This window comes from Nerophis lumbriciformis, linkage group LG09 (assembly GCF_033978685.3).
Source record: "Nerophis lumbriciformis linkage group LG09, RoL_Nlum_v2.1, whole genome shotgun sequence".
Classification (NCBI taxonomy): Eukaryota; Metazoa; Chordata; class Actinopteri; order Syngnathiformes; family Syngnathidae; genus Nerophis; species Nerophis lumbriciformis.
Genome location: NC_084556.2, coordinates 15,194,610 through 15,216,858, shown reverse-complemented (window position 1 = coordinate 15,216,858; position 22,249 = coordinate 15,194,610). Strand labels below are relative to the sequence as shown.

At 40.0% G+C, this 22,249-nt stretch overlaps 1 protein-coding gene across 3 annotated transcripts in view; it reads left to right on the top strand.

Annotated features, from left to right (window-relative positions):
* The window catches only part of jakmip2 (janus kinase and microtubule interacting protein 2), an 84,265-nt gene that overhangs the window by 47,099 nt on the left and 14,917 nt on the right, over window positions 1-22,249 (top strand). For all 3 annotated transcript variants that reach the window (XM_061962512.1, XM_061962511.1, XM_061962513.1), the window contains 10 exons: window positions 4,356-4,454; window positions 4,518-4,664; window positions 4,753-4,893; window positions 5,106-5,162; window positions 7,243-7,365; window positions 7,451-7,579; window positions 10,263-10,346; window positions 17,082-17,144; window positions 17,316-17,414; window positions 17,617-17,718. In XM_061962512.1, the coding sequence (XP_061818496.1) occupies window positions 4,356-4,454; window positions 4,518-4,664; window positions 4,753-4,893; window positions 5,106-5,162; window positions 7,243-7,365; window positions 7,451-7,579; window positions 10,263-10,346; window positions 17,082-17,144; window positions 17,316-17,414; window positions 17,617-17,718 (1,044 nt within the window). The remainder of the gene's footprint in view (window positions 1-4,355; window positions 4,455-4,517; window positions 4,665-4,752; window positions 4,894-5,105; window positions 5,163-7,242; window positions 7,366-7,450; window positions 7,580-10,262; window positions 10,347-17,081; window positions 17,145-17,315; window positions 17,415-17,616; window positions 17,719-22,249) is intronic.

Genomic DNA, 22,249 nt, shown 5'->3' with positions numbered 1-22,249 from the left:
CATTTTTCCTATTGTTTACTTTGTTTAATATGAGTAAAATATATAAAATAAAATTGCTTATAATTATGTTCTTCCAAATAAAACTGTAAACATGGCAGACATTTTGTACTCTCCTTCAATGGTTGGAGCCATCAAAAATGTGTTCAGTTCAGCTTCAATGGCCCCCTTCACTGGTTCAGCCATAGGGTATCTGTCTGGTGAACAATCTGCCCAGAGACCGCAGTCCTTTCTTTTTTAGCATGGTCTGTGTTGCTGCTGAAATGGGGCCTTTTCTCCTGTAAAACAGAACTGTAACAATGCATTAATACTTTACTGAATATTCTGGACTGCGAATAAATGAAGGGAAAATTTACCGTTTCAAGATAAACTCTGTTTCAAGCTTCAGTCTGTCTTTAAGGTGTGTGATATTGTCTGGACTGATGTAGTCGGTTGTAAACCTTGAGTCCAGAATGGAAGCAAGATATAGCAGCTACTGTGTGGCTTGGTCATTGTAATTCTTCTCTGGGTAAGCGATGATTCTTGACTTGGTGTTTTAGTCAATTCAGTGTCTTCATCCTTTTCTACCAGAGTTGTGTGTTACAGAAATGCAGGGCTGGTTTAAGATATGCCACTCTAATGTATTCACCTGAGAGGATGTCAGTAAGAGAGGTTTTAAGGGCATTCTTTATGGTCTCAGGAACTTCTGTCCTGCCAAGTGGGAACCAGATTTGGGGTTTTTCGGTTTTGGATAGTACGCTTTGTTTTGCTTCATTCTCTGCCTGGAACTAAATGTGGGGGAAATTATCGATTTTTAGATGCATCGCAATTCGGACATGGACGATTATAAAATCAATGAGTAAATGTCAATAGTCGATATATTGATTTATATATTGTAAATAAAGTAATGTAGACAGTTTTACAATTTGGCTGACTGCAGCGAGCCACCTCACCGAGAGATCCGACCAGCTCCTTTATTTTAGGGCACATATGTTCCAGTTTAATAACTGAGGTGCGGATGCGGAAAGAGAACGATCACCCCATTTTTTAGGTCTGGTCCTTGGTACTTCCATTTTAATTACAGCAAAGTGGTCTTGCCGCTGGACCTTAGGCCTGTCGCACCTCCACCGGTGCCTGTGGTGGACTGTGCATGGCAGGGACGTCCTCTTCCCTGAGGCAGGCCTATACCTGACCACATACCAGAAAAGATGTGTGTAAAAAATGAGCGCAAATTCTTTGGTGGGTGGCGAACAGTTCGAATATCAGCCAAGTATGCTGAGTCCATACCATTGATGGCCTTAAAAACAAAAATAAGGATTTTAAAATGTATTCTAAAACATTCTAGGAGCCAATAGAGAGCAAAGAGAACCGGATTAATATGGGCATGTTTTGAAGTATGAATGAGGAGGTGAGCAGCTGCATTTTGTACTAACTGGAGCTTGTGGAGGAGTGACTGATTTAGCCCACTATAGAAGGCATTACAGTAGTCCAGTCTAGAGTTGATGAAGGCATGAATGTGGTTTTCAAGGTCTTCCCTCTGCAGAAAATGCTTCACCTTTGCCAAAAGTCTCAGCTAGGAAAAACCTGCTCAAACCTCAGAGTTAATGTGTTTTTAAAATTTAAGGTGGTTGTCAAATATCACACCCAGGTGGTATGGGCGGTCATGAGCGTGTCAAAATAAATTGCGCAAATAGTCTGCGTTTATTGAGTTAAAGGGTTAACTTTGACACACCTACTTTTAACTAGAGATGTCCGATAATGGCTTTTTTACCGATATTCCGATATTGACCAACTCTTAATTACCGATACCGATATCAACCGATACCGATATATACAGTCGTGGAATTAAGACATTATTATGCCTAATTTTGTTGTGATGGCCCGCTGGATGCATGTAACAATGTAGCAAACAATGTAACACGGTTTTCCAAAATAAATCAACTCAAGTTATGACAAAAAATGCCAACATGGCACTGCCATATTTATTATTGAAGTCACAAAGTGCATAATTTTTTTTAACATGCCTCAAAACAGCAGTTTGAAATTTGGGACTATGAGGAAATTGAGGTGGGCAGGTGGGGGGAGGGGGGGGGGGGGTAGCATGGGGTTTATATTTTAGCGTTCCTGAAGAGTGAGTACTGCAAGGGATTCTGGGTATTTGTTCTGTTGTGTTTGTGTTGTGTTACGGTGCGGATGTTCTCCCGAAATGTGTTTGTCATTCTTGTTTGGTGTGGGTTCACAGTGTGGCGCATATTTGTAACAGTGGTAAAGTTGTTTATACGGCCACCCTCAGTGTGACCTGTGTGGCTGTTGAACAAGTATGCTTTGCGTTAATTTGTGAATGTGAAAAGCCGTAGATATTTTGTGACTGGGCCTGCACGCAAAGGAAGTGCCTTTGAGATTTATTGACGCTCTGTACCTCTCCCTACGTCCGTGTACACAGCCGCGTTTTAAAAAGTCATAAATTTTACTTTTTGAAACCGATACCGATAATTTCCGATATTACATTGTAAAGCATTTATCGGCCGATAATATCGGACTGCCGATATTATCGGACATCCCTACTTTTAACGTTCCATTTTTTTGTTGTTTGCCAATTTCTCACCACACATAAAACACAGAAGAGGCAAGGCAATCTGCAAGATTTTAATTTTTTGTGATGTTTTCATGGTCACACACTCAAGAAGCCAACATCTCTCTCATGCAGCTGTATCTCTATACAGACACACAAACAGCGGCCTCCCCTCCCTTTCCTTGCCTTTATTGGCTCATCCAATCACTTGTCAGGATACAGCCTGTACACTTTTACGGCCTTACAGACAGTCTGAAATCCTAGAACTTTTCAAAAATGCACATTTTCCCCACTTCTGTGTAAAATTTCAGCGCTGTGCAGAGAGAGCCACAAAAAGCAGGCTGAAAAACCGCATGCAGCTCCGGAACCACCGGTTGCCGACCCCTGTTGTACTTGATTGTAGCTCATCTTGTATAATTGATTTCATGTTCTTCTTCAATATACAACAAACTATTGAGTCTGAAATAAAGGGGAACTGCACTTTTTGGGGAATTGTGTATCATTCACAATCATTATGTAAGACAAGAACACATGTTTTTCTTTTTTTTATGCATTCTAACTCGTAAATAAACATTAGCAAAAGTCAGCTAACAATGGAGCCAATGGGAGTCGCTGTATTCTGCCGTTAAAGCGCTCTTAAAAACGGACATGAACTTTTTATATACATGCTGTATGTACCGTATATAAAGTATGCATGGGCGCCGAAAAGGGGGGGGGGGGGGGGGGGGTGAAGGAGACGGATTCTAGGGGTCCATGATGGAGGGGGGCCCAGAGAGGCCCCTAATGATGATGAAATTATAATACAGAAAAAATAATGACACTGTGTTGGGGGCCCTGTAAAGATTCTTTCCATGGGGCCCAAAATCCGTAGCAGCGCCCCTGAAAGTATGTAATGTAGTAACAGGCACATTCATAATAACTTAATATGTATGTATTTTGCTCATTTTAAGCATATGGCAGCGCATGAATTTCAAACACAACGTTCGCTTTTCCCTTCAACAACAAACCTATAGTCATGGCAGACTTCATGAGAGCCATCAAAGACTACTTTGGAACAGAATTATGATCCAGAACCTTAATATAAGGAAGATGGGCTACAAACTTTAAAAGTTTTGTGCTCAGCTGTAGTGAGACACTAAACAAAGTGCTGAACAAGATATACAAACTTTGAAGACAATAACTCCACCACTTACTGTACAATGACTGCTCTCACTCAGGTGCTGACTGATGGGATGTTCATACCTTCCCGTTTAGATTAAGAATTTTCTTCTCGATTTATGGCCACATACTTTTATTATCCAGGTGATGGGCATGATTTATAATCTACAATGAACTTTCACTAGCTCCGTGGCGATGCAGCAGCTCACCGGCCCAATATGTCAATATAGCAGCATAAGCTAGTTACTTCTCTGTGATCATGGCGGCAGTAAAAATAGTTTGTCTGCGTTAGCGCTTATAGTAACAATACCGCTTAGACTTGGTTGATATTCAGGTCGCAAGATGTAAAAGAAGTATTGTTGGCAGTTTCTGGATGTTTTTTTGGAGGGCTTTATGGGCGGAATAGTGTACTCTAATTTTAACCACCTCGTACATGCCATATTTTACAACTTAGAATTCATGAAAAAAGGATAAACATATGTGTTCTTGTCTTACATAAGAATTGTGAATGACAAGCAAAATTCCCCAAAAAATTAAGTTCCCTTTTAACAGCTCTTCTGGTTACTGCTATGAATTGCACTCTCTTTAATTATGCCTATCCCTAGACATAAATTAATTTGAATAGTTAACTAAATATTTTGTTTTACAGGACATGAGAAGAAACCAAAGGCGCATTGCTGAACTAAATTCAACTATTCGAAAGTTGGAAGACCGAAATTCGTTACTGGTTGATGAGAGGAATGAACTGGTATGTTGACTTAAGACTTTCCTTCATCTTTCTTTTCCCTCGCTAACTATCGCCCTTTTGCAGCTAAAACGTGTGCGTGAGTCAGAGAAGCAGTGCAAGCCCCTGCTGGACAAGAACAAGCTGCTAAGTAAGAGGAATGATGAGCTTACTCTGACCATCCAGAAGCTGGAACAGAAAGCAAAGAGTCTAGCCAGGGAGAACCTTGAAATGGTCAGCATAAAGTCACACATGCATCCAACATTATTGTACTGTGTGTTAGTAGTGCCAGCAGTTAGGACCATTTTGTTTGCGTCTGCAGAAGGAGAAGATTAGCTCGCACCCTCCGCTAAAGAAGCCCAAGTCTCTGAACGACCTGGACCAAGCCCATGATGACCAGGAAATAGCCTTTCTAAAGCTTCAAGTCCTGGAGCAGCAGAGCATGATAGACGAGCTGGCGCGAGTATGTGGTTTTGTCTGTGTTGTTTACTACTTTGAGACGCCATATGACCATGTCTGCATGCTCCTTTTAGCATGACGGCATCCCATGTTAAGCATTAAAACGGATAAGAACTGTCAAATATGATTAAATCAGCATGTACTTGGCCATGACCCAGTGATTGTCAATGCCTTCTTGCAGGCGCTAAATGGATTTTTCTCATTATTTGGTTTCAGGACAGAGAGAAGCTACTTAGAAAAAAAAGACATAAAAGGAGTTCCAGGCCAATAAAGGTAAACACAGTAGATTTAACTAGAGGTGGAAAAATAATCGATTTTTAGATGCATCGCAATTCGGACATTGACGATTATCGATTATTAAAGTCTACGTCAATAATCGATAATCGATTTATTTATTGTAAATAAAGTAATTCAGACAATTCTAAAATTTGGCTGACTGCAACGAGCCACCTCCCTGAGAGATCTGACCAGCTCCTTTGTTTTAGGGCACTTATGTTCCAGTTTTGCACACATTTCTATTCATTTAATACATGTAATGGGATTTAACTTTCTTCTTACAAATGCACTGTTTGTAAAAGTTGCAAGTGATAAACGCTTATTTAGTGAAACGAAAAGAAACGTGAAACTCTATCAATATACATAATTTAAACATGCATCAATAATCGATTTTTTATCACATCATAGCTCCTGAATCACGAGATGCCCAAAGATTCCCACCTCTAATTTCAACACGCGTCATTTGTATTTCCTTAAATTTTTCTAATGTGACTGTATGGCACGAACACATGACAACATGATATCAGCCTTTTGCACACAAAACATCCCGCAAAACCGTTGCTTCAAAGGTGCAACAGACCTTCCAGTAACTTTGCTTCTTTACACAGACACAAAGCATTGTCATTTTCACACAGACGAACAGCTTAATTAGCGTCCAACGTGAAATAAAAAATACTTTTGACAGTTGCTTTCAACACAAAGGATACTCTTTCACTCAGGCGTTGTGTCGCCTCTTTGACACCTCTGATGCTACCTCCAAAGGCAGAACTTTGCACGGGAAAAAGTTGGAAAATACAAAAAAGGCTGGACGTTATTATACCAGATTTGCTTAGATTGACCATCGCGCTTGACCAGTGGCGGGCCGTGTGTTTCTCACCTAGGCCTTCAGTGATGTCCTACTTAGTCCGATTTCACCTCTCAAAATACCGTAATTTATGTCATCACATGGACACGGCTGGAGATACTATACAGAAACCCACTTGCTCACTTCTGGTCATTGAATCCCCTCAACAGTGTAAAAAACGATCTATTTTTCGGCCAAAAACCCGCTTCAGCAATTAAAACATATCTTACGTGGTACTGTCAAAATGAAAATAATTGTATAAAACAAATGAAACATGAAAAATTAAGAAATTAAATATTTGAACTCACTATATGTAGCACCCATTTGACACCGTATAAGCCAGTGGTACCGCTGTAGTTGGTCATAGGCGGTAGTTGGTCATAGTCGGTTGATTCGTGTGAAAGTCGCGGGCAAACCATTTCATCACCAGGATAGCTTCCAGTGTCGGTCGACCTCATCTCACAAGATGTAGTTTCTCTTAAGTATCCTTCTTGAAAATGGCCTTGCAAATATATATCTGCCACCTAATCAACATTTTGGTCTCCTTCTTTGTGAGTACCGGTGAGTTTTCTGTGGCTTTCTATGGCTCGTATGGCTCCGGTGACCCTTCCTGTTTTCGTAACTTGTGATTGGATACTCACTTGGGACTCCCAAGTGAGAATCCAATCACAGGACGTGTAAATGTCAGGGCCAGGTAGAAGGCCTTACCGACAACAACTCGTGATCTGATTGGCTATGGCAACTGTCTACCACCTGTATGTGTCCGTTCACTCCGGGCAGATTTGGTACAGCATGGGAACATAAGCTAGCTGAATTCTGATTGGATACAAACTCTAACCTAAAAACAACAGCACTGGAAGGCGCATAGTATAACATAAAGAGAATATGAATACTTTTAGATATTTAGGTAAAGTAAATAAAAAATTACTTTTATCTTTAATTATGATCATGATTTCTGGTTATGTTAGGCCAGCAGATACGGCCTTGCTGGCCCTGACCGCCCACCACTGCGCTTGACACCTAAAAAGAGTGTAATGTGACAAAAAGTCCATGCTGGAGAAATACCTTCACTGGGCACATAGGTGCAACTGGAACATCTAATGAGATGTAATAAAAAAAAAAGCTCACTTTTGTTGTTTAAAGTGTTGTAGTTACTTTCTGTTTTTTTAATGTATTTTTAAAATTTTAGTCATGATGTGTAAGAAATATGGCGTGAAATGTCCCTCCCTGCAGAGACACATTGTAGTAGACACCTTTTTTGGGTACGATGAAGAGTCTATGGACTCCGAAACATCCTCCGTGGCCTCTTTCCGAATGGATAGGACACCCGCTACTCCAGATGAAGACCTGGAGGCGGTAAGAATTCTCTCCTCTCGATCCCTTTTACACTAATTACTCAAATCTCAAATCTGATTTCTTTTATGCTGATGATTTTTGTTAGGGCCTAGCCAGTGAAGAGTCCGAGCTGCGGTTCCGTCAGCTGACCAAGGAGTACCAGGCCTTACAGCGAGCTTACGCTCTGCTGCAAGAACAGAAGGGAGGCATACTGGATGCTGAGATGGAAGCCAAGGTACACAAACTTGGACACAAATCCTAATTTTTAGCTATACAAAGTAGTTTTACTCAAATGTCGATTACGGGAGGCTGCAGATTGAACCCTGATGCGCTCACATGTTTGAGGGATATAGTAAGACATCATATGATGGTCATCACTGAGATTGCTATCCTGTCTGTATATGCACTAAATCAATTAATGCAATAGCAACTACTGTACAGTATGTTGGTGTTTTCCAGTGAAAACCATAAAAAAGGCTTTTTGGTATTTTAATTTGAAGAAACCTATGAGACACAATCATACCTTTGATAGATGTTTGCTTCATGGGATTAAATCTACAGTGAGTTATTTTAATGCAGAAAGCCACACAAAGTCCAATGTTGACTGCACAACACTAGGTATGCCTCCACTATCAAAGCATTCATATACAGTATGTTATTCCACACCCATCCCATCCATCCATTTTCTACCGCTTATTCCCTTCGGGGTCGCGGGGGGGCGCTGGAGCCTATCTCAGCTAGTCTCCACATCATCACAGGGCCAACACAGATAGACAGACAACATTCACACTCACATTCACACACTAGGGCCAATTTGGTGTTGCCAATCAACCTATCCCCAGGTGCATGTCTTTGGAGGTGGGAGGAAGCCGCAGTACCCGGAGGGAACCACACCAAAACTCTTTATTCAAATGTATTTCTTCTTTTATTCTTCTGTAGCGTTTTTCGTCCACGTCCTCCTTCCAATTTTTCCCTGCGATTCACACGGTTCCAACTTAAAAATATTCAGCTCATTCAGGAATCGCGGAATCTCCATCGACAATTTTTCAAAATTCCCAGGTTACCCAAAATTCCCAGTTTTCCGGGAAATGTTTCCTATTCAAAATGAATGAGCCATTTTTCACACTTCCACAATTCCCACATTTTTCAACATATTCAAACCATTTCAACTTTACCATATTCCACCCATCCTATAAAGTCAAACAAATGAAAAATTTAAAAGTTAAAACATTTTCCAAAAATCCTATTTCCACCCTTTTTTCTTTTGAAAACTCTTTCCACATTTTCCAACGCATTAAACCGTTCCACCATCAAAACAATCCTTAGTCAGAACAATAAATTAAGATATTTTTTAAACCGGAAAAATTCCCGTATTTTTCTAGAATTTCCAGGAATTTTGTAAAACAATTTCCCAAATAAAAAACTTTACTCCTTCAACACTTCTAGACAGTTTCCCAAAAAATCTAACACCAACCAACTAAGCTCATTTAGGGCAATTACACTATTTTCCATATTCTGAAAATTCCCATTTTTCCCAGACATTCCAAAATTTCCAGAATATTCCCATTCAAATGATTAGACACTCTTTCTATGTTCCACAATTTCCACATTTCCCAACCGATTCCAACCAATCCACCATCAACACATTCTGGACGTTCAAACTAACACTTTGTCAAGTTCCTTTTATATTAGCATTTTAGCTATTTGTGTATGTATATTGGAAGCATGTACTGTAACATTTTATACAGACATTTATTTTGTAATTATACACTCATTATAAAAAAAAATATATTTATATAGCTCTTTTCTCTCGTGACTCAAAGCGCTTTACATAGTGAAACCCAATATCTAAGTTACATTTAAACCAGTGATTATGTTATTATGTCGGTTTTAAAATAATGGATTTTGTTACTTGGCACCATCTAAAAAGTATGCTAGCTGTTCGCATGATTGCATACTAATGTCATCATGCAACGTTTTATGCTAGCATTTCAGGTAATTATGTATGTTTTAACCTAATAATAATGAATTTCAGTACTTGACGCCATCTTAGAAGTATGTTAGCACATCAACATTAGCATGCTAGCAGGTAAACAGCTAATGTTTTATGCAAGCATTTTAGCTAACTTTGTACCTTTTAAACCTAATAATCATGGATACCGTTACTTGCCGTCATCTTAGAAGTATGCTAGCTGTTCCCCTGCTAATGTTAGCATACTATGTTAGCATTCTAGCATTTTAGCTATTTTTGTGCGTTTTTTTCTTACTTGGCGCCATGTTAAAGTTATGCTAGGTGTTCCCCTGCTAATGTTACCATAATATGTTAGCATGCCAACATTTTAGCTAATTTTGTGCATTTTCTTTCTTACTTTGCGCCATGTTAGAAATACGCTAGCTGTTTACCTGTTAGCATGCTAACTTTTGATGCAAGCATTTGAGCTAATGTTATATATTTAGAGCACTTTGTACCCTTTTGAAGTATGATAACTTATATTTATACCAACATTTATTATTTCAGGATTCATACTCCCTTTCGGTAAAGCTTCTGCTCTTTACGTTTCAAACCATTTTTAACCTGTAATTATTTCAACCTTCAAACCATTTTACATCCCACTAGCACTTCAGTTCAGTGTCAGCTCTTCAACATTCAAAACATTTCTTGACTATTTCTACATTCAAAGAAGCATTCACACTAGTTGCTTCATCTAGTTTAACAATATAATTTGAAAAAGCTGTTTCTAATAATGTGGTTATCTTGTTTAGCTAAACAGGGCCAACATACAGTATGTATTATAAAAATCTCTCAGTGTGACGCAATACTATTCAGCACCACTACCAACAACAAGCATACTGAATGTATACTGTTTTGATAGAAAACAGACATGTATCACAAATTCTGGTCTCTGCTGATGTTTCAGGCTCAGGAGCATATACAAGCAGACATACTCAGGTACAAGGCCAAAATAGAGGACTTGGAGAGGGAGCTGACCTTGAAGGGTCAGGTAAGACACACGCAATCACACGCTTATAAGTGCACAGATGACATTACACATAATGTTTGTTGTTTTACTTTGTACACTTTGTCTTGAAAGTGAACTTTTATGGAACTAAAATTGTTGTGATTTGATCATCTTAGGTAATGGATTTGTTGATTTCGAAAATCCATTTTCTACCATTTTGCCTAACATAATTTTCATCAAGGGGGAACTGCTCTTTTTTATTGTATTTTGTCTATCATTCACAATTCCTATGTAAGACAAGCACACATATGTTTTTCTTTTTTCTATGCAGTCTAACCTGTAAATAAACGCACGCAAAATTCAGCTAACATTGGAGCTCATGGGATTCGCTCTGTTCCGCCTATAAAACGCTCTAAAAAAACACCAAAAAACCTCCATCCATGTTTAATACACATGCTGTAAAGTATATATGTAATGTCATATTTATAAAAACATGTAATATTTACATGTGCTGGTCATTTTAAGCATACCGTTCTCTATTACCTTTAACAATAACAACTATTACTACTCATGGTAGACTTCATGAGATCCAACTACTTTGGGACGAATAATGATCCAGGACCTTTTTTATATTTGAGCCTGAATATAAGGAGGATAAGCTTCAAGTTTTAGAAGCCGTGTGATAAAAAGGGTCCAGCAGGTTGCACTTTTGCTAAGTGCTAAACAAGAAATACAAACTACGAACATATACAATGATTTACTGTACAATGTTTGCTCTCACTGGGATGCAGACTGATGGGATGTTCATTTATTCCCATTTAAATGAAAAAGTAATTATAATCCTCATGCTGGTAAAAAAAAAAAAAAGTCGACACAAACAAGGGTTTTTTCATGTCCTTCTCGCCGTCTGTGTTGAATGTCAAAGTTGGCCAATTTGGCAGCTACTACTACTACTACTACTACTATGGCCGTTCTTGTCACATGCAACAAACTGCTTCCCGTTTTAAGCGTCTTTCTTCCAAGAATGACTTGTATGCCTCTTGAGAGACTCTGCAGCCATTGTTAATTGCTGCACGCCAGTTGGATCTTTCACTTGCAAGAGCATCCCAGTTGTCAATGTGGATGGAGAAATATTTAAGGTCCCTCTGTCATGTTCTGTGGTCATGTTTTGTCTGGTTATGTTCTGTTGGTTTTTGGACTCTTTTAGTTCCTGTTTGCACTTCCTGGTTTGTTTTGTCACCATGGCGACTCATTGGTTTCACCTGACTCATTTGGACTCACGCACCTGTCACTAATCAGGAAGAGACTATTTAAGTCTGTAGTTGCCAGGTAGTCTGCCTGGCGACATTACTCTTGATACTCTGTATGATACTCTGTTCTTGCTATGTGCTACTCTGATTACAATGTGCATGCCATAGTTCATGCTGCTCTTTTCATGCTTGTTTCTTGTTACAGTAAGTGTTTTTTGTTTCATGTCCATAGTTCTGCCTTAGTGTTAGTTTTGTTCCCTGCGTTAAGTTGTGCCTCCGCTGTGAGCGCTTTTTGTTTGTACCCTTTTGTAGCTTTTGAGTTAAAATTAAATCATGTATTTACCTGCAAGCCTTGTACGGTCAAATCCGTTTGCGTCTCGGGAAAGCAATCCTCGCAGTAAGCTGCATCATAGTCCACGTCATGACACCCTCTTGATTATGTGTTTAAAACGTAGGTGGGGACGTCCTTGTTTGTGCGGACCATTGGCTAGTTCACCATAAAATAAGAGTTTAGGGAGGCGAGCATCATCCGTACGATGAATGTGCGTTGGCGAAGAGTTGTGTACAGGTCACTGGAGCCTGTTTTCTGTAGTACGATGGAGTTGGTGACATGGTCCTTCCAAAAAAACGCCCAGTATGGAAGGAAGGCAGCGTAAGTGAAATGCATTAAGGCGATGTTCATTCCTGCGGTATGTTGTCCATGACTCAGATGCGTATAGTAGGGTACTAAGTACACATGTGTGGTATGCACGTACTTTGAGGAGCAAGGACAGGTTCTTGTTGTGCCAGACACGCTTTCTCAATTTGACGATGCCCTTCCAATGCGCATGTCAAGTTCTGCATCAAGGTGGTTGGTGTTGGAAACTGTGAATCCCAGGTAGGTGAATTTGTCCACCACATATAGAGGTGTGTTGGAGATGGCAGGGTTTAGGGTTGCAGGTTGGGCAAGGACAACTGTCTTTTTTAAGCAAATCTGCAGGCCGAACTTTTGACATGCACAGTCAAAAGATGTGCAGAGCAGTTGTAGTTCAGCCTCTGAGTGGGTGGCAAAGCAGCATCATCAGCATAAAGCAGTTCATGCTTACACATGACTTACTTTGGTCTTAGCCCACAGTCTGGATACATTTAAAAGTTTTCCTGAGCTGCGGGTATGTAGGAGGAAGCCAGAGTCTTCGGGGAAAGTGAAACATAGTAAGAGGGTAGGAGCAAGAACACAACCCTGCATCACCCCAGAGCTCATCTGAAATTCGTCAAAGTGAGTGCCTTCAAATTGTACCGTTGCCTTCATGCCATCATGAAATTCAGTAATCATCTACAGCAGTTTAGGGGGGCAGCCAAGTCTTTGCAGGACAATGACGAGTCCAGATTGGCTGACATAGCCAAAGGCCTTAGTCAAGTCCACAAATACCAAAAACAGAGGTTTTTGTTGATCAATGCACATTTCCTGTCAAATTGTCGAACACAGAACACCATGTCTACTGTGGAGCGACCCGTTCGAAACCCACACTGGCTTTCAGGGAGGATGCGGTCTGCAAAGACTTGTAGTCGTGGTAGAACAGTTCGAGCAAATATCTTTCTGGCAACACTGAGCAGATAAATTCCTCTGTAGTTTTTACAGATTGGATGGTCCCTTTTGTTTTTATAGATGGTGATGATGTAAGCATCTCAGATGACATCTGGGAGGTATCCACTGTTCCAGCAAGACACAAACAGATGGTGTAAAACAGAGGCGAGCTGATCCCCACCTGCCTTAAAAACCTCAGAAGGGAGGCCATCAGCTCTGGGACACTTTTTGTTTTTAAGGGCGTTTATGGCAGATTTGACGTCCTCAATGGTGATGTCAGCATCCAGCAGCAGTTATTACCAGTGTGTTGGCTGCCCAACGTGTCAGATGAGATTCCAAATCAGTCAGGAATTCACCAGCTAGAGAACGGAGGGGATAGGACTTTTTGGGGACTGGGCCTAAATATTCTTTCAGGTCACCTCTGATGTTGCCACTGGATGCACATGACTCGATACGATCACATAGTGTGTTCCAGTAGTCTTGCATGGCAGTACGAGTGGCCTATTGGACATTGCGACATGCCGGCTTCCATGCTGCCTTATTTGAGCGAGTGTTATGCTGCAAACAGGACAGTCTGGCTGAGCTCTTTGGGGCAATTGCTGGTGATAGCAGGCTGGCATGAGTCTTGAACCAGTCTGCCTGTGAGCTGGAAAGCTTTCCAAAGGTGGAGAATGCAGCTTTCGTGGTGATAGAGTGGAAGTGCTGCCAGGCAGAGGTGATGTCCGAAGGTGAGAGGGATGGGTCAGTGTTATCTGCATGCGGTTATCTGCATGCTGTATGAGGCGGCATAGCCAGACACAAGTACTTATTGGTGCAGGCGAGGCGGGGGCTTGATTTTATTGGGGTCAATCTTAGTTTGCAGCGTACAAGGGCGTGATCAATGTCACAGTCTGCTGAATGCAGTGATTAGCAATGTGTTACATCTTTTAAGTGCTCACGCTTCACCAGCACATGGTCAAGTTGGTGCCAGCGTTTAAAACGAGGGTGACACCAGCTGACTTTGGAGGAGTTTGAGCCCTGAAAGAAGGAATTGGGGATACAGAGTTGGTGTGTGCTGCAGAGCTCCAGCAGACGTTGTCCATTGTCATTCATGTTGCCATGACCATGGACTCCCAGGATGTCAGGCTGGTTGCTAGCACACGCAAAGCTGATCTACTAAGGGGATTGATTATATTGCATCTCTTAAGTGAGCAAAATACTGAGCCCAATACATTTAGTGTCTTCATGAATAAGCAGATTAGAAAATATGCTTATCATCCGAACGCCCAGAATACTGGGATGCGAAGATGCAACTATAATCATTCATTCTATCAAGGCTAAAACTGCTGTGTGGGTGCTATTTTGTGCCTTCATTTAGCCCGTTTGAAATCTACTGGTATATGCAAACTGACACAGCTTACACATTGCTGTGAGAAAGAAGGTGGTCGCTCTGCAAATACAGACAATGGACAGAAAGTATGTGTCAACATATTTGGACTGTCAGAAAAGAAAAAATATTAGACATATTGTCTGTTCAGCAATATCATTTTATAATGTTATAGCTGCTGGATGACTTAAGGGGCTGATTAAAACAAATTTGAGTGATTAGTTTTGGTGTTTGCTGCCGCTTTTTAAAATGTTGTTAATTTTTTCATTTAGGAAGTGTATTATTATAATATATATATTCTATATGAAAAACAACAATATGCATTTGCTTGCATTGGGATCATTACAGACACATGGATGCGCTGCTGTGTTATGATAGTCCACCACTTACCTGCAGAGCGTGCGTCAGTGAGCTAAAAATAGTTTGTTGTCTTGTTTGTGATTCTGTATTACAGGTGTTACAGATTATAGATGTGTGCTGCTCGTTCAAAAACTTCACACACAGGTTGGAGAGAATAAAAACATGACTGTAGAGGGAAATTAACAGCCACAGCCAGTATTAAGCGAAAAATCCTTGTTTAAATATGGTGGTCTTTACTAGTTTTCAATTGTACACAAAGTCTTAGTACATCACACGCAACATGCCAATAAGCAATTTTTACAGTTTGCACATGCTATTTAGTGCGTGGTATTTGGATAGATCAGTCGATAAGGCCATTATGTATTTTCCTAATTGATCTTTTGTTCTGTACGGTTAGGGTGTAGTCTGCTTTTGTAAATCATTTCCCCATTCCTCCACACAATCATTTATATATGGCAATACGAGTGAACAGGAAAGCGTGTGGAGTGGAGGTTTTTTTGTAGTTGCTGTGTTCGGTATTGAAGTGTTTATCACTTTGTCGTATGTTTTAAATGTGAAATTTGTAGCTTAATTTATCATACATGATCAATGTCAATCAATATTTATTTATATAGCCCTAAATCACAAGTGTCTCAAAGGGCTGCACAAGCCACAACGACATCCTCGGTACAAAGCCCATAAAGGGCAAGGAAAAACTCACCCCAGTGGGACGTCGATGTGAATGACTATGAGAAACCTTGGAGAGGACCGCATATGTGGGTAACCCCCCCCCTCTAGGGGAGACCGAATGCAATGGATGTCGAGTGGGTCTGACATAATATTGTGAGAGTCCAGTCCATAGTGGATCAAACATAATAGTAAGAGTCCAGTCCATAGTGGGGCCAGCAGGACACCATCCCGAGCGGAGACGGGTCAGCAGCGCAGAGATGTTCCCAGCCGATGCACAGGCGAGCGGTCCACCCCGGGTCCCGACTCTGGACAGCCAGCACTTCATCCATGGCCACCGGACCTGTGCCCCCCCCGTTCCACAGGGAAGAGGGGCGCAGAGGAGAAAAGAAAAGAAACGGCAGATCAACTGGTCTAAAAGGGGGGGTCTATTTAAAGGCTAGAGTATACAAATGAGTTTTAAGATGGGACTTAAATGCTTCTACTGAGGTAGCATCTCTAATTGTTACCGGGAGGGCATTCCATAGTACTGGAGCCCAAATAGAAAACGCTCTATAGCCCGCAGACCTTTTTTGGACTCTGGGAATCACTAATAAGCCGGAGTTCTTTGAACGCAGATTTCTTGCCGGGACATATGGTACAATACAATCGACAAGATAGGATGACACCTCGAAAGTTGCTTTCACTCACCCTGTCGACACCATCTATTTGTATTTGTGCTTGAGTGTCGTTTCTTTAATTGCCAAATAACATTATTTTGTTGTTGTTTTTAAGTTCAATGTTCAAAGTCTGTATTTTAAACCATGTTTTTTTGTAATAATTTCTACTGCACACTAGGAAAGGGATTCAAATGGCCCTATTCCTGGGTGGCTCTCACGTGAGAGGAAGATGGGGAGTTAATCATTTTGCAATACAGTCTGCTGTTAATTATAGAAAGCACCACTTAACATTGCAACTGACGTGGTCAAAGTTGGAATTATCACATAACACGTTTTAAGATATTAAATACTCTACTGCCGTCTGTGCACCCCCCAATTTGTCACGTTTCATGCGTCAGGTAAATTACGATGAATGGGGCCAGATGAATCCCCTTCCTACTGTAATTGTTTGCATTAGCACCTGTGTATTCTCTTCTGAACAAAATACAATACTGTCTTCAAGTAATACTAACTTTGAGTCTTCCGTGGCCTTACAAATGTAATTTATACAGTATTTAGTGTAAAAAATGTTAGTCATAATATTGTTAAGTTAAAAAGTTAAAGTAGCAATGATTGTCACACACACACTAGGTGTGGCAAAATTATTTTCTGCATTTGACCCAGACTTCTGGGGTACGTCTTTAACAACATCCAAGCTCTCTTAACTAAAGAATTGTCAAACTATGTAATCAGCGAGGACACGATTAGTTTTTATCTTTAATGACATTTGTTCAAGATGTTATGAAATCAAAGAAAATCTGAAATCAAATTATTTCTGAGCAAGACTTCTATTTATTTTTAATGATATGTGGGCTTTCTGCTCCTTTTCATCTGGAAGGATTTTGCAAGTTAACTGTCTTTATTCTACCATAGGACTCCAAATGGGTGGAGGAGAAGCAGCTGTTTTTACGAAGAAATCAGGAACTTTACGAGAAGGTTGGATTTAATCACGTTATTTATTATTTCAATTATATAATGTAAATCATACAGTATGTATGAGGTATTTTGGGAATATGTTCCGTTTCCTGTCCAATACAATGAATATGCAAACGTTTTTGGGTATCATCTTCAGTAATTTAAAGTGACTTTCACTTGTTTTTCATTCAGTTGGAGAAGATGGAGTTGGAGTTCAATCGAAGCCAGGAGGAGCTCCAAGACTCTAGAGACCAGAATGAACTGTTAGAATTCCGAATCCTGGAATTAGAGGTGAGCCACACAAACATTACAAAATACATAATTCTATGTCGCAATGTTCTTTCTTTCAATGTTCATTTATTGAGCTTGTGCCTGTACGTTCTTCTTGGCAATGTGACATTTTGTTTGTATTACTTTATTTTGCACTTAGGCTTGTGCTTTTTCTATGGTCAATAAAAAAAACACAAATGAGTGATGACAATTGCTGTTGCAGGAACGAGAGCGGAGGTCACCTCCTTTCAACCACCTTAGGATGCATCCCTTCTCTGAGGGAGTCAGTGCACTGCAGATCTACTGTATGAAGGAAGGGGTCAAGGTATGGAATGCTGTAAAGAAAATGTGTGAAATCATCTAGGTTGTTATCTCAGAGCATTGAATCGATTACAACTGGACGCCGTTTCGACCCTCATCCCGAGCAGGCATCATCAGTTCATGCTCAAAAGAATAGATAGGCCAGCGCTCGTCTGAGGAGATGGTGTTGGATCCAAGTATCAAGTATCAAAGCACCCTCCAATGTCGACGACTCGTGTCACTCTTCTGTGGTGCAAAAACCACAGTTAACGTACCCCGGAGTGAGACCTTTGCTAACCAACTTTTGTTAGTATTCCATTCAGTTCTAACAATGGCCATTGGGAACCCCTGAAATCCAAAGTCTCTGTATTATGTTTATTGAATCTTTTAGGAACTGATGAAAGAACAGCATTGGGAGATAAGTGGTGTCGCAGACCCCGCACTCTGTTCATACATGTTTTTTGTTGTTTAACCTTGGCAAATATGGCCTCCCTCACTCCCCTTTGGAGCCATCTGTCTGGAATCCAGAATATGTACATTTTTGTCCACAAAGAAGTGCTGTTTCACTTCGCAGTGCAGGCACACAACTGAGTCTTGACCTGATGACTTTGTTCATCTGTGTTGTGACATGTGTTTGCTCAGTGGATAAATCCGTGCATTCCTCACTGCGCTGGACAGCATACACCAGACTATTGTTATATAAAATTACAGACAGACAGCTGTTTCAGTAGTGTTATGTAATTGCTAAAGCAATGCAGTGTCTCTATCATAGTTATTGTAGTGGTCGAATATGATCTTATCATAGCCTGAGGATACAGACTGAGCAATGTTGTGTAATGACCTGTACTCTGCATCGGGTGTTACGCACTGGTCTCATGCAGCCGGTGGTGTTGTTGGTACTCATCTTGGGAAGTGTTATCCCAATGATTTTGCAGCCCCTTTATCCACTCGCTGGAGTGCCTGCGGATTAATCTTAGTGCAGCTCGAAAACCACACCGAAAAATCACAAGTTAATAGCTAATGGCACAATTTTAAAAGAGGAATTTTGGTACATTTCAGTGTCCTCAGAAAGAAAAAATGTTATTGGGCCTCTCCTACAGTGAAAGCAGTGTGATTGCCCCAGGAAAGCTCGTTTGTCATAGTCACCACGCCCAGGAATTTGCAACCTAAAACAAATTCAACAATTATTTATTAGATTTTCTTGATCTTAAAGGGGAACATTATCACCAGACCTATGTAAGCGTCAATATATATCTTGATGTTGCAGAAAAAAGACCATATATTTTTTTAACCGATTTCCGAACTCTAAATGGGTGAATTTTGGCGAATTAAACGCCTTTCTATTATTCGCTCTCGGAGCAATCCACCATTTTCTCAAACACATTACAAACACCGAGTCAAATCAGCTCTGTTATTTTCCGTTTTTTCGACTGTTTTCCGTACCTTGGAGACATCATACCTCGTCGGTGTGTTGTCGGAGGGTGTAACAACACGAACAGGGACGGATTCAAGTTGCACCAGTGGCCCAAAGATGTGAAATTGGCAAGAAATTGGACGTTTGTTCCGCACACTTTACCGACGAAAGCTATGCTACGACAGAGATGGCAAGAATGTGTGGATATCTTGCGACACTCAAAGCAGATGCATTTCCAACGATAAAGTCAAAGAAATCTGCCGCCAGACCCCCATTGAATCTGCCGGAGTGTGTGAGCAATTCAGGGACAAAGGACCTCGGTAGCACGGCAAGCAATGGTGGCAGTTTGTTCCCGCAGACGAGCGAGTTAAACCCCCTGGATGTCTTGGCTCACACCGTCCCTTATGCCACCGAAGATGATCAAGAGAAGAATATCGACCCTAGCTTCCCTGGCCTGCTGACATCAACTCCAAAACTGGACAGATCAGCTTTCAGGAAAAGAGAGCGGATGAGGGTATGTCTACAGAATATATTAATTGATGAAAATTGGGCTGTCTGCACTCTCAAAGTGCATGTTGTTGCCAAATGTATTTCATATGCTGTAAACCTAGTTCATAGTTGTTAGTTTCCTTTAATGCCAAACAAACACATACCAATCGTTGGTTAGAAGGCGATCGCCGAATTCGTCCTCGCTTTCTCCCGTGTCGCTGGCTGTCGTGTCGTTTTCGTCGGTTTTGCTTGCATACGGTTCAAACCGATATGGCTCAATAGCTTCAGTTTCTTCTTAAATTTTTTTTTCGCTACCTGCCTCCACACTACAACCATCCGTTTCAATACATGCGTAATCTGTTGAATCGCTTAAGCCGCTGAAATCCGAGTCTGAATCCGAGCTAATGTCGCTATAGCTTGCTGTTCTATGCGCCATGTTTGTTTGTGTTGGCATCACTATGTGACGTCACAGGAAAATGGACGGGTGTATATAACGATGGTTAAAATCAGGCACTTTGAAGCTTTTTTTAGGGATATTGCGTGATGGGTAAAATTTTGAAAAAAACTTCGAAAAATAAAATAAGCCACTGGGAACTGATTTTTAATGGTTTTAACCCTTCTGAAATTGTGATAATGTTCCACTTTAAGGCCCACGTTGTGGTTGATACACCCTGGATACCAACTGCATCTGAATAAATCTAATGGTGTGACCCCAGGATGCAGAGACAGAAGGCGGCATGTCAGTCAAATAAAAATAAAAAATTTCATAGAGAGCAAAAAACGGCAGAAACAAAAGGCGAGTGTAAGACATGTAACAGCAGCAGAGTAACACATAAACACTGACAAAAAGGCAATAATCCAGCACGGGCAAGGAGAAATAGGTGAACTTAAATAGACTTGATTAGAAATAGAAAAGAGGTGTGCTGGCAGAAAACTAAACTGAAAATGAAGGTGACAAGGAGTCCAACAAAAAGTAAAAACAAAACAATTTCTCGTGAATTGAGTTTTTAATTTTTTTGCCTCCAGGTGAGCAATTGCGTTGCGGAAGGGTTAATGGCTCCAAAGATTAATTGATTAAATCAGGTTAACTTCAATAGAGAAAAACTTTGATTTATATTTTGTTGCTTCAATGTTTCGTTTCATGAATTAATTAATTAATGAAAGTCCGCAAGAATGCTCCAAATTAGCGCACATGAGAGCGCTGCATCTAATTTGGTGTAGATCATGTTACAGGTGATGTGGCCTGCAGTGCAGTGCCAATGGAGATAGTTTAAAGAAGAGGGGGAAAGACAGCCAAGGGCCCAAAGAAGACAAAATAAGCTGTCAAAGGTGTTGCGATCATTTCATACTGAAAAAGACAGAGATTGGGGTGAAATGTTTACAATTTCAAATGGAGCTGGCATTTCACAATAGCACTACACTGATGATGCAGCACATTACAACAAAACATCCTGCATATTTAAGCGCAGCAAACAAGCAGAAACAAGGTAAAAGTCATAACAGATGTTTTATTCAATCGCATGAGGGAAAGTGAGGACATGTTGGTATGCATCTACAGTTTGTATGTCAATGCTAACCAGTTTTTTGTCCAACAATCCAAAAACACCACTACTCCAATTAATACCTTCTCAAATGTGTTAAATACATTGTCACTCATTTTTTCATACTTTATCAGTCTTTTTAATTGTCTATTTAGGCTAAAAGTATTTTTGAAAACGTTTTAACTTATTATTTTTTTATATAAAAGTGATATAAAGTAAGTGTAATTTTATTGGTGTGTGCTAGGGATGTTCGATAATGGCTTTTTGCCGATATCCGATATTCCGATATTGTCCCACTCTTTAATTACCGATACCGATATCAACCGATATATACAGTCGTGGAATTAACACATTATTATGCCTAATTTGGACAACCAGGTATGGTGAAGATAAGGGACTTTAAAAAAAAAAGGTAAAATAAGACAAATAAATTAAAAACATTTTCTTGAATAAAAAAGAAAGTAAAACAATATAAAAACAGTTACATAGAAACTAATAATTAATGAAAATTAGTAAAATTAACTGTTAAAGGTTAGTACTATTAGTGGACCAGCAGCACGCACAATCATGTGTGCTTACGGACTGTATCCCTTGCAGACTGTATTGATATATATTGACATATAATGTAGGAACCAGAATATTAATAACAGAAAGAAACAACCCTTTTGTGTGAATGAGTGTGAATGAGTGTAAATGGGGGAGGAAGGTTTTTTGGGTTAGTGCACTAATTGTAAGTGTATCTTGTGTTTTTTATGTTGATTTAATAAAAAGAAATAAAAAAAACGATACCGATAATTTCCGATATTACATTTTAACGCATTTATCGGCTGATAATATCGGCCTGGGACATCTCTAGTGTGTGCATTTAAAAAATAAAGAATAAAGGTCATTAGAAAAATCCTTGTTTATTTCAACTACTTTTCCTAAAATATGCATTGAGGCTATAAGCTTTGTTTTATTTAATTACTCAATTAATCAAACAAATGAATTGATAAATTACTTAATTTCTAAAATATTGGTAGCTGTTGCCCTATAAGGTTATTTCTCAGTTGTCATTTTTTTTTTGTCTTGCCTCAGTTTTGTTGTGTTGAGCAACAAAAGTCAACTTTATC